At 32.0% G+C, this 12,370-nt stretch overlaps 1 protein-coding gene and 1 long non-coding RNA gene across 2 annotated transcripts; one reads left to right on the forward strand and one right to left on the reverse strand.

Moving 5' to 3' along the window:
• Positions 1–841: 841 nt before the first annotated feature.
• On the forward strand, positions 842–3,562 carry LOC144566847 (Acyl transferase/acyl hydrolase/lysophospholipase superfamily protein). Its single transcript, XM_078316882.1, has 7 exons — positions 842–1,380; positions 1,603–1,746; positions 2,169–2,241; positions 2,381–2,486; positions 2,561–2,657; positions 2,762–2,857; positions 3,112–3,562. The coding sequence occupies exons 1-7, from the start codon at positions 865–867 to the stop codon at positions 3,241–3,243; spliced, it is 1,164 nt and encodes a 387-aa protein (XP_078173008.1). The 5' UTR covers positions 842–864; the 3' UTR covers positions 3,244–3,562.
• Positions 3,563–10,217: 6,655 nt separating this feature from the next.
• On the reverse strand, positions 10,218–11,669 carry LOC144566524 (uncharacterized). The gene is made up of 2 exons (XR_013515212.1): positions 11,420–11,669; positions 10,218–10,611 (listed from the first exon to the last, which is right to left on the reverse strand). It is a non-coding gene; the product is annotated as an uncharacterized LOC144566524 (long non-coding RNA).
• Positions 11,670–12,370: the final 701 nt, after the last annotated feature.

Below are 12,370 nucleotides of genomic sequence, written 5' to 3' on the forward strand. Positions count from 1 at the left end.
CACTCTCGTACAATTTTTTTTTTCTCTTCTCCGACTTTTTTTGAAAGAAACTTCCCTCTAATTTTTTTTCAACTTTAACGAGAGAAAAAACCTTCTAACCTGTGCATTGGCCTTCTCTCCTTTACAATCTCCTCTCCTCTCCTCTCTCTATTTTTTTTTTTTGGTGATCCTCCTCTCGCCGATAAAATTATTTTACTGTTAAAAAAAAAAATCTATATATATAAAATATTTGTCAAATTTAGATACAATTACCTTCAAATTTTCTGATCAATTCGGATCTGGGCTTCGAAGAAAATCCCTAAAATTTGATAAATAAATTCCACCTTTTTTATTGGTACTAATTTTCTTATTAGGTGGCTTTATCTGTCTTTGTATATAATTGGTTATTTTATTTCTTTTACAGAGATTCGAGGCACAAGAATCTGCACCATCCCAGTTGAATCCGTTCAATTCGAAGGTTAGTCAAATTATTGGTTTTGTCGAGATAGATTTGCATGTCTTGTAAATTTTGTTTGTTGAAGGGATGCCTTTGATCATGCCATTGATTATTATATAGCTAATTTTTTTTAAGTGATGCCACCGCTTATAGAGTGCCCATTCTCTGAGATACCTCATATTTTGCATGACCGACGTGTCCGGTGCCTATTCGGGATTGACGCAGGGGCAGTATTATTTGATCTTTAAGATTCGTGAAGAAGGTATTTGAACGGTTGAGATTTTTTAAAATGTCACGCAAAATATAAATATCTCAGAGGAAGCGAATTCCCGTTTATATATTCCTTTTTTTTAATTGTACTTTTGTATCCAGTATCCACGTGTAATTACTAACTAAAAGCGCGCATAAACAGCACCATTGGTTTGGCAATGAAGCCACGTCACCTCGTTTCGCTGCCGTTGTGTGGAGTATCTCTGATGTCCGCTCTCTCCTCCGTCCTCTCTTTCCTCCCCAAATCCCCCTACCCTACTAACCCTAACCCTAACCCTAGATCCAATTTCCTTCCTCGCGCTTCTCCAAATTCAAACCCCGACACCAATTTGCCTGAAGAGAAAGAGAAAGAGAAAGAGAAAGAGAAAGAGAAAAGATCACTCGCGGTCGCCACCGGAGAAATCTTTATCGGTCTCGCTTCTTTATTGTTAAAGAGCCGCGCTGACAGTGACCGACGGGTGGGGCCAGTTGTTTCAGGAGCCGAAGTCTTCAATGGAAAAAATGATAAGGTGGGGGTTCAATCGGTGATATGGGAACAGAGTGAGAAGGATGTAGAGGCGGAGAAAGAGAGAAGGAAGGTTACTAGTCCTGGTTTTAGTTTTAGCGCAGCTGGGTTGTTATTTCCTTACCATCTAGGCGTAGCGAAGCATCTCCTTGAGAAGGGTTACATAAAGGTTTATACTTTATACTTCCCCTTCTTTTATTATACAATTTGCTATGAAGAATGTGATCTCATGCACATTTGTTTCGATTTCAATGGAAGGCTGTAGGTCTACAAAATTGAGAAATTTTCCTTGACAATTCAGTGAAGAAGAACAATTAATGGAATTGTCAAATGTACAGATTTCTCATTATTTCAGAATTCATCAATCAAAATCACGTCTTTGAATTTTTAGGAAACAACGCCATTAGCTGGTTCATCAGCTGGCGCGATAGTATGTGCCGTGATCGCATCTGGAAACACAATGGAGGAAGCGCTAAGAGTGACCAAAGTTCTCGCTGACAATTGCCGCACCAAAGGCACTGCATTTCGTCTTGGCGTAAGCAAATTTTAGTTCAGAATTTTTTTTTGTGTGCCCTTTCCATTCAAATTGAACTCAGAAGTTCGTATTGTAGCAGAATTGTTATAATTGGTTCTTGGTACATACTTGGTGTGGACAAAGAAATGCTAGTCCATGACTTAGTTGGTACCTGAATTTGATTTTCTTGACATTTGCATTGGAAACATGACTATGGTTTACCTTTGACCCCTTTGGATCCATTCCTCAGGGATCAATAAATTTTCCCCAAGCCTTAAGTTGATCACCACACATGATTATTTTATCCTTTTTTTTATAGTGAGATCACCTCTTTAGTTTGATTTTCTTTCTACAGTTTTTATCTTAATTGGGAATATTTGTTTGGGGTTGACACTTGGAAAGTTTTTGCATTTTTTGAAATCCTGTAAGATTGTGTTCGGCAGGCAGTGCTAAGAGAAATACTAGAGGAGTTCCTCCCTGAGGATGTGCACATCAGATCCAATGGAAGGATCCGAGGTAAGCAATAATTATTTATCCTTTCTTCTTAATCCTAAGATAAGTATTCAATTGGGTTATTTTCTCATTGACCTGCTCTTTGTTTATTGAAAAGTGTCATTGACCCTCTCTCTCTCTCTCTCTCCTCTCTGCCCCACAGTTGCAATAACTCAGTTAGGTTGGAGACCGAGGGGTCTGCTTGTGGATCAATTTGACTCTAAGGAAGACCTCATCGATGCTGTTATCACCTCTTCCTTTATTCCTGGGTAAAACCCCCTTCTTTTCTGTTCTGTCACTATCTCTCTCTTTAAGGGAGTAAACTAATATTTTTCTGGTGTAGATACCTAGCTCCTAGACCAGTAACTCTATTTCGTAAACGAGTATGCATTGATGGGGGTCTGACCTTGTTTATGCCGCCTACATCTGCTTCTCAAACGGTATCAATTCCACATTTCTTATTTTTTTTATACCTATCTTTTAGTTATTACTTCTGTAACATATTGTTAACTGTGTGAATGTTTGCTTCTAAACTTGAACATAGGTACGCATATGTGCTTTTCCAGCCAACAGGATTGGGATACAGGGAATTGGAATAAGCCCCGATTGCAATCCAGAGAATAGAGCCAGCCCTCGTCAGGTTTATCTATCTGATTATTTAAAATAGGAAAAAGATTTGGCTGCAAATTATAAGTGTAGCATAAGATTGTTTGTTGTATGTACTAATCTAATGGTGGAATGTCTTGTGTTCAAAGAGATGCCATTAGTGTGAGGGCAATCTTGTCAACAATTCATTGCGTAAATCATTGATAAAAGGGCTTTGTTAATTTACCAGTTACTCCAGAAAATCTGTGCTGTGCAAGCAAGTTAACTTTTTGGTGTTTATTATTACAGTTATTTAATTGGGCATTAGAGCCAGCGGATGAATCCGTACTCGATAAATTTTACGAGCTCGGATATCTGGATGCGGCTGTCTGGGCTGAGCAGAACCCCATCGAATCCACAGTCAGAGATGAAGAAATTTAATTGAAAAGATCAGCTAATTCTGTTTTTGAAAAATGGTGGATAATAGAAGGGACATGGAAGGTTGTTATCTAGGAGTCTTTCTTCAAATTGTAAGACAAGTATATATTTTTTAATTAGTTTGAAAAAATGTACCAAGAAGGCCTAACTTTTTTCAGGCGAATAAGTTCATTGGCTTTCTTTTTTGCCTAAAATAAAACACTAGAGATTATGTTTTAGGTTGATTTTTGTTTTTCTTATGATGTACTAACTAATAACACGCTTAAATTTGTAAAAACAATTTTGTGAAAATAGTGGAAGATCCGTAATTTTTCCCTTTCTATTTAAAAAAAAAAGAAATACTTTTTTGTTTGAAAGAAATGGAAAGATGACTAAATTTTGTTTCTTTATTAATTGTATCCCCTTTTCCGCTGCATTACAAGTAACAAAGCATCAAAAATTCCAAATATGTTGATTTTTTTTGTCTGTTGTCATGGAGATGTTATGAGGGAAGCAGTCAATATGACTCAAAGAGTCCATGCTGCAGCTGCCGCAAGAGATACTAACACATGCCGAGTAGACTAACATTCTGATTTGGTCATGTCACGGTATAGTATGTTATCAATAATTATGATTTTTTGGTCATGTTACTGTATAGTATGTGATGTAATATAACTAAAATGATAGATGATAATCATGTTATGTTATGTTATGTTATGTTATGTTATGTTATGTGTATTCACGCTGTGACTTGATCAAATGTGATATAATTAATTATAAACTTTTCAGATTTTTAGTTAATAAAAAAATAAGAAAAATTGTAAAATAAATTAAAATAATTTGGTTATATAACATGTTAGGTGATGTGACATGATTAGATGTTGTGACGTGATCAAATGCAATATAATAATTTATATTTAATTAAACTTTTTAGATTTTTAGTTAATAAAAAAATAAGAAAAATTTGTAAAATAAATTAAAATAATTTGAAAATTTGGTTACATAACATGTTATGTGATGTGTCATGACTAGATCAATTATTGTGCTATGACGAGAAACCGATAATAACATGATTGAATTTTTTTTCACTAATGATGGCTCTAATACTGTCGCAAGCACCTTATGAACATAGACAAACTCATAAATTAAACTAGGAGTAAACAAAAATAGTAAAAGACAATCATGTCACATGTATTTATGATGTGACTACACTTAATGTGATCAAATATGACGTAACTAGTTATTAGTTAAGCTTTTTTTTTTTTTTTTTCAGATTTCTAGTTTATAGAAAAAAATAACAAGATGCTAAAAAGTAAGAAAAAAAATGTAAAATTAATTAGTAAAATTTGAAAATTTGGTAATGTGCTATGTAATGTAACATGATCAAGTTAGTTGTCATGACGTGTTGATTTATTATGACAGAACTAATTACAACATAACTAATTTTTTTCACTAATGACGAGTCTAGTACTGCCGCAAGCACTCCATTAATAAGGGCATACTCCGATTTTTTTATTTATATCAAAAAAAAAAATTAAATTTTAAAAAATAACCGAAGCTGAATGGGATATCGAAATCTACCCAAACTAGAAATTTTTTTTTCCGGTAATCCAGTCCAAAACTGGAAATATTTTTTCCGGTTTCAACATTCCAAAACAGCACCTACAAAAAAAGAAAAAAAAAGAGAGAAACCGTAAAAATATTTTCCGGGTTGAACATTTTTTTTTCTTTTTTCAGATTTTTTTTATTTAAATAGAAATATTTATAATTTATTTATTTTTTGTATTAAAATATTATAAATATTTAATATATTTCTTTGAAAATAGATGGAATACTATATAATTTGATTTATTAGAAAGACTGCTACAAATAACCCGGATCAACATTTTTCATGCCGGATTTTTTGCAGCTGTAAGAAAAATTAATATATTTATTTATGTGTTATTGGAAAAAAAAATAAAAATGTTTGGATTCTAAGTTATTGATCCCGGTTCAAAAGTCACTTCTAAGTAAATACATAAAATATTGTCATCTTTCTAGTACATTTAATTTTTTAAAAGTGGTATCTTTTTTTGAAAAAAATAAAAATTTTAAGTTATTTAATGGTTATTATTAAAAAGAATTATCAAAATAGATACAACTTTTTATAAATTAAATGTACTAGAAGGATCACAAAATTTTATGTATTACCTAGAAGTGACTTTTAAACCGGGATCAATAACTCATAATCCAAGCACTTTTATTTTTTTTTCCAATAACTCATAAAGAAATATATTAATTTTTCTTGATGAGGGTTCAAATGCACCCAAATTTTTGTTCACCCAAATGCACCCTATCTTTCAAATTCTTTTTCTCCGTTTTCAAAGTCCGAATAGTCAATCCGAACCATTAGATGCGATCTATATATTAAGATGTGCTTGGAAATAAAATTTTACATTTTTTGGAATTTTTTTACTATTTATTAAGCCACTTTGAAAATCGCTGATTTTACATTTTCTGGACCATTGGATCAGCGATTTTTCAAAGTGGCTTAATAAATAATAAACAAATTCCAAAAAATGTAAAATTTGGTCTCCAAGCACATCTTAATATATAGATCGCATCTAACGGTTCGGATTGACTATTCGGACTTTGAAAATGGAGAAAAAGGATAGGGTGCATTTGGGTGCATTTGAACCCTCCTCATTTTTCTTACAGCCGCAAAAAATCTGACATGAAAAATGTTAATCTAGGTTATTTGTAGCAGTCTTTCTAATAAATTAAATTATATAGTATTCCATATATTTTTAAAGAAATATATTAAATATTTCTAATATTTCAATACAAAAAATAAATAATTTATAAATATTTCTATTTAAATAAAAATAAACATCTGAAAAAAGAAAAAAATGTTGAAACCGGAAATTTTTTTTACGGTTTCTCTCTTTTTTTTTCTAGCTGCTGTTTTGGAATGTTGAAACCGGAAATTTTTTTCTAATTTTGGACTGAATTACCGAAATTTTTTTTTCTGATTTGGGTAGATTTCGAAATCCCGTTCAGCTTCGGTTATTTTTTGAAATTTAATTATTTTTTATATAAATAAAAAAATCGGTACTTAAATATTAAATCAGGTTGATAGGCAAGAAACTGAATTGGACTGAGAAGAAAATGAGTTGAATCAGAAATAGAATGTGTTAAAAAATAAATTAATTTGGTTCAAATAATTTAAGTTGTTCATGGACAATATTCTAATATAGGAGCTAAATTTCTTTTAGTTCGTATATTTGATGGCCACTATCAAAATTTTCGAAAAAAACATATATTATCTTTTATTTAAATGCACAGGATAGGCAAGAATAAATGGCATTTAGATGTACTCTGTGCGCAGATATATATATATATATATATATATAGAGATAGGCTACGGTGAGTTGCGAAGTAAAACGCGTTTCTACTTCACGCCGTATTTTTATTTTGAAAGCCCAAACGACCGATCCGAACCATTAGATGTTTAATCCATATTGAAATGTGCTTGGAAACCAAATTTTACATTTTTTGGAATTTTTTTACTATTTATTAAGCATTTTTGAAAATTGCTGTTTTGCTGTGAACAGTAAAAAAACAGTAAAATTTTGTGAACCCTCAGATTAGCGGCATTCAAAATTGCTTAATAAATAGTAAAAAAATTCCAAAAAATGTAAAATTTGGTCTCCAAGCACATTTCAATATGGAGAACAAGATGAACGATTCGGATCTACGTTTTGAACTTTAAAATCACAAAATATGAGCGTGAAGTAAAATAGTCGCTTTACTTTGCAACTCACCGTAGCCCAGCTCTATATATATATATATATATATAGAGTTAGGCTGGGGTGCTATGGATAGCATAGTGGCCTCTATGCTACGGCTCAATATTCGAGTTTTCAAAATCCAAACGGTCGATCCGAACCGTTCATCTTATTCTCCATATTAATATCTGCTTGGAGACCAAATTTTACATTTTTCTGAATTTTTTTATTATTTATTAAGTATTTTACAAAATTGTTGATCCAACGGTGGCTGCACAAAACAGTAAAACCGTTGGATTAGCGATTTTCAAAGTGGCTTAATAAATAGTAAAAAAATTCAGAAAATTATAAAATTTGGTCTCCAAGCAGATATTAATATGGAGAATAAGATGAACGGTTCGGATCGACCGTTTGGATTTTGAAAACTCGAATATTGAGCCGTAGCATAGAGGCCACTATGCTATCCATAGCACCCCAGCCTAACTCTATATATATATATATATATAGAGGTTGGCTAAGATCAAAGTGGTAGTTCCTGAGCTTTGGTGCTACCAATTCGTTTTTCAATTTTCAAAGTTCAAAATGTCGATCCGAACCGTTCAAGTTGTTCTCCATATTAAATTGTGTTTGGAGACCAAATTTTACATTTTTTTGAATTTTTTTACTATTTATTAAGCCACTTTGAAAATCATTGATCCAACGGTGGCTTAACAAAATAGTAAAATCAGAAGCCATCGTTGGATCAGTTGTTTTCAAAGTGGCTTAATAAATAGTAAACAAATTCAGAAAAATGTAAAATTTGGTCTCCAACGACAATTTAATATGGATAACAACTTGAACGGTTCGGATCGACGTTTTGAAATTTAAAAATTAAACGACAAATTGGTAGCACCAAAACTCAGGAACTACCACTTTGATCTTAGCCAACCTCTATATATATATATATATATATATGTACTTGGCTACGGTGCTATGGGTAGCTAAGAGGCCTCCCGTGCTACGGCTCAATATTCGACTTTTTAAAATCCTAACGGTCGATCCGAACCGTTCATCTTGTTCTCCATATTAATATGTGTTTGGAGACCAAATTTTACATTTTTTGGAAATTTTTTACTATTTTTTTAGATTTATTGAAAATCGCTGTTTTTCAGACAAATCTGGACCATAAAAAACAGCGATATTCAATAAATCTAAAAAAATAGTAAAAAATTTTCAAAAAATGTAAAATTTGGTCTCCAAGCACATATTAATATGGAGAACAAGATGAACGGTTCAGATTGACCGTTAGAATTTTGAAAAGTCGAATATTGAGCCGTAGCATGGGAGGCCTCTTAGCTACCCATAGCATAATAGGCAAATCCTATATATATATATATATAATGTCATGCTTGACCTGGTGTAGATTTTTTATTGACTAGATCACACGTGGATGAACTCTGTCGCACATACAACAAAGGCTTATTAATTATTATGTCAGCTTTAACATGGTGTAGATTTTATTCATTTGAAGCAAAAGAAAAGAAAAAAAGAAAAAAGATAAAAGAGAGAGACATGGTGTAGATTTTCTATTGACAAAATTGTGGTTGTTTCTGTGTGTTTAATGCGGTACTTGCTTTTTTCCCTTTATCCGGTCAGTCTGATAAACATCAGACGGTGTCAAATTTCTGTTGCGTTGTTTAAAGAGGAAACGAAATTTATATATGGAACTCGTATTTCCAAATTTAAACCGCGTTGTCTACATATTACTATATTAGAACAGTTTTTTGTTGTTTTAATTATTTTATGGGACTGTTCTTTGTTGTTTTAATTATTTTATGGGAATATAGAGTGGTAAAGAATAAATATCGATTATTTGTTGCAGTTTTTATTTTTTTTCCCATTACATATGGTATCCTTGTTACAACACTATTGAATTTTCATTTTTTAAATTCATATAGTATGTAGACCTAAAGATTATTTTTTTACTTTTCACTATATTCCAATATTTGTTGCATCAGGTTGTTTTTCCTCTGGCTTTCAGATTCAGGTTGTATTGAATGGATGTTCAAAAACAGGTTTGTTTCAGCTGTAGGATCCATATTGTAAAGTATCACCTTTTTAGAAAAAAAATTAAATAAATAACTTTAGTTGTCAACCCTTATAAAAATAATCATTCAAACTTTTAACATGCAATGTTTTACACGAAAAGTATGTATTTTTTTTCAGATACTAAATAATTAATATTTGATTCTCAAATGAACTTATTATTATGCTTTGTCAGGCTTGAAAAGATCTCATCCTAGCCAGTATATTCTCAATAGATAAGAGATAAAAAAAAGTACAATGTTCCTTTTATATCACAACATAGATTGATAGATAATTGTAATTTTAAGTAAAGGTTTTTCCGAAAAAAATAAAGAAATGCAATATAGTTGCTTCCCAATGTAAACGATTTAATCTTCTCTGTTCTTTGCGAAAAGAATGGTATAATCAAGGTTCTAAATAGCGATTATAGCGGCATAGCGGGGAGATCAAAAAAGAAAGCTATTGCGAATAGCGTAGCTATAGCGGAAGCTATCACACATAACGATTTTCCCTTTTCAAACTTTATATTCTATATTTATACTAATTATCAACATAATCAATATTAGAGAATTGATGTAACAACTAAATGACAACTAATCTAAATTTATATTTTTTTTATCAATTACGCAAATAAGAAAGAAAAAAAAATCTAAAAAATAACATTATTTAATAGTTTATGCTTCATGGTATTACATATTATAATAGACAAAGAGCAATTAATTTTATAAGGTAAATGAAGTCAATATACATATTTAAACATTTTATAATTATAATAATAATCAAAATCAGCTTTCAATTGAAACGAATAATAATAATTTTACAAATGAATACTATAAAAAGAGTAATCAAAATGAAGAATTAGTATTTGAATATTTCTCGATATAGATTATAGAATGCTAGAATAAATCACAAATAAAAATAGAAGCATATAGTTTGATTTAGTATACTTATCGTAGAAGACCATGTAGCATAGCGGTAGCTATAGCGGGTCTCATATAGCGGTAATAGCGGTCAGCTATTATAGCTATAGCGATCGTAGCTGAGTTAGCGCAATTTTATCTCATAGCTTAGCGTTTATGGTCCAGAAAAGCTATAGCGCCACTATAGCTAGCTATTTAGAACCCTGGAATACTTAAAATTTAATAAAATTGTGACACCCTCTAATACCTCCTTGAGATCTCTCCAAGCATCTTCCGGAACATCCAGTATGTGTGCATCTTCATTCCAGCTACATCCACTACGATTCGCCATGCATCGAAAAAAACTGAAATCGCATTTCAAGTTTTTCCAGCGCAGCTTTAAACTCGATAAAGCACGCTTCTGTGTGCTTTTCTTAGCGAATTCGCAGTGAACATAACTCCATTCTAGGTCATTGTACCCACCATCACCATTTGGATCCTGCCTTCTACTTTGAACCTCTTCTAATAAATCCAAGAGTATGTTGGTCTCTCGATCAGACCAGTTTGCATCTCTCTCTCGACGAACAGTGTTTCCATCATTTCCATTAGCTCGACTCTTACCCTTCTTGCCTCTAATTGCACAAGTTACTACATGATCCATTCTACACATACAACAAAAATAAATGAAAAGAAAGACTAACAGTATTCAATCTATAAATCATGAAGGACTCATAGCAGATTGGTTTGCCGAGAATAACACAAAAATTATCCATCTTGTACCATAATTTCTTTGAATTACTAAATCAAAATTGTCTAGATAATTTATTTTTAACACAAATACTTTTATATTTTATATGACCAAAGGTCCTAATCCACTGTACCAAAATAATCAATAATACCGCTATAGTCACAACTATGCTAAAATCAAAGTAAGATTCTTAATGCCAAGTGCTGATTTTGTATCTAATTGCACAAGTTTGCCTTTAATTGCTTTGATTGCCCGGTTCTAATTTCATGCATTGAATTTGATGTTCTAAATTTATTAATCTACTCATATATTTATTTCTCCTCTCATTGAAGTATGCAAGTAAACAAAAAAATTGTCCAAATCAAAGCTTTGCTTTTATTTCTCCTCATAAAAAACGCAGAGCAAAGGGAAAACGCACAGGTATCAGTAAATAGTAAGCTTAACACATTTTAATATACTAGAAACCAAAAAAATGATCAGTAAGCTTCAATAAACAACGCACTAGTGGAGAAAAAAAAGAAGAAATCAAACATTTATTTCATACCAAATCATTATCAAACTTTTCCATATCAAATAAACAACCCAATCAGAATTTTAAAGCATAAATCACAAATCAGAGACTTAGTAAGGCAACAATTATTTACTGAACTTTATTCAATCACCAAATCAACCCTTCACTCGATAAATCGATGTAAGGTAAGAAGGTAGAAGTGCGCACTTACCTGATTGTGCCTGAAACTAATGCTCGGGGAGAAGAGAGCTTAGAAAACTTGAGAAGGCACGGGGGAATTTGGTGTGGGTGTCAATGGAGAGAGCATCTCGCTGCGAACGTAATAGGGTTGTCGGATTGGAGTGTTAATCGCTTGATCGCCGTCAATCTTCGCCGGAGAGAAGTGTCTTTTTTCTTTCCCGCGTCTAGGGAAGCGTTCCCTCCAGGAGAGAAGAAAGACAATAAAAAATGAAAAAGAATGAGAAGGCCTCCTTAAGGCCTCTGCTTTTGAGGGCAATTTTGTCCAAAATTTCAGAATTTTGGTGCTAAGGAGGTTCAAAAGAGATAGATTTGTTAAGGAGACAAAAAGGCTTCCTTAGTTAAGGAAGTAAATAATCTCCGCTAAGGCATATCTGTTCGTTGAGATTAAGTTATTAAGGAGCATTAAGGAGGGCTAAGGAGGGTCGCCGAACAGGTACTTTATTAGCTGTACCTTCATCTATCCAAAGGTTATGGAATGAATCAATATCTCCTATATATATATATATATATATATATGTATGTATGTATGTATGTATGTATTGAAGCTAGCTAACATTGTTCATATATATCATACAAATTAGTTCTTCTCCAAGCTAGGCTGAATGTTTTCAATCAACATTTCTCTCTTTTTGCAGAGGTACACACCAAAAGTTGCTCGTGTTATGATATTCACCTTCTTAGAATGGATCTTGATATCCCTTCTCTTTGTCAATTGCATTCTCTTCTTTCTCATAGTAAATTTTGCCTCTTCCGTTGGCTTTTGATATATATTAATTATTATTATTGTGATACTGATCATGTTTTAGTTGAACTTTTTATGGCTTTCAGATAATATTTTTTTTTTACTCCTTTTTCTAATTTAATTTTATTCTTTGAAATAATTTCATATACAGCTCGTGATGGAATGACCGAGATAAGAAAT

This window comes from Carex rostrata, chromosome 15, assembly GCF_964058835.1.
Source record: "Carex rostrata chromosome 15, lpCarRost1.2, whole genome shotgun sequence".
Lineage (NCBI taxonomy): Eukaryota > Viridiplantae > Streptophyta > Magnoliopsida > Poales > Cyperaceae > Carex > Carex rostrata.

Coding starts and splice junctions, on each gene's coding strand:
- LOC144566847 (XM_078316882.1), top strand. CDS start 865: ATGAAGCCACGTCACCTCGTTTCGCTGCCGTTGTGTGGAGTATCTCTG. Junction 1,747..2,168: donor GCACTGCATTTCGTCTTGGC/GTAAGCAAATTT, acceptor TGTGTTCGGCAG/GCAGTGCTAAGAGAAATACT. Junction 2,858..3,111: donor ATAGAGCCAGCCCTCGTCAG/GTTTATCTATCT, acceptor TTATTATTACAG/TTATTTAATTGGGCATTAGA.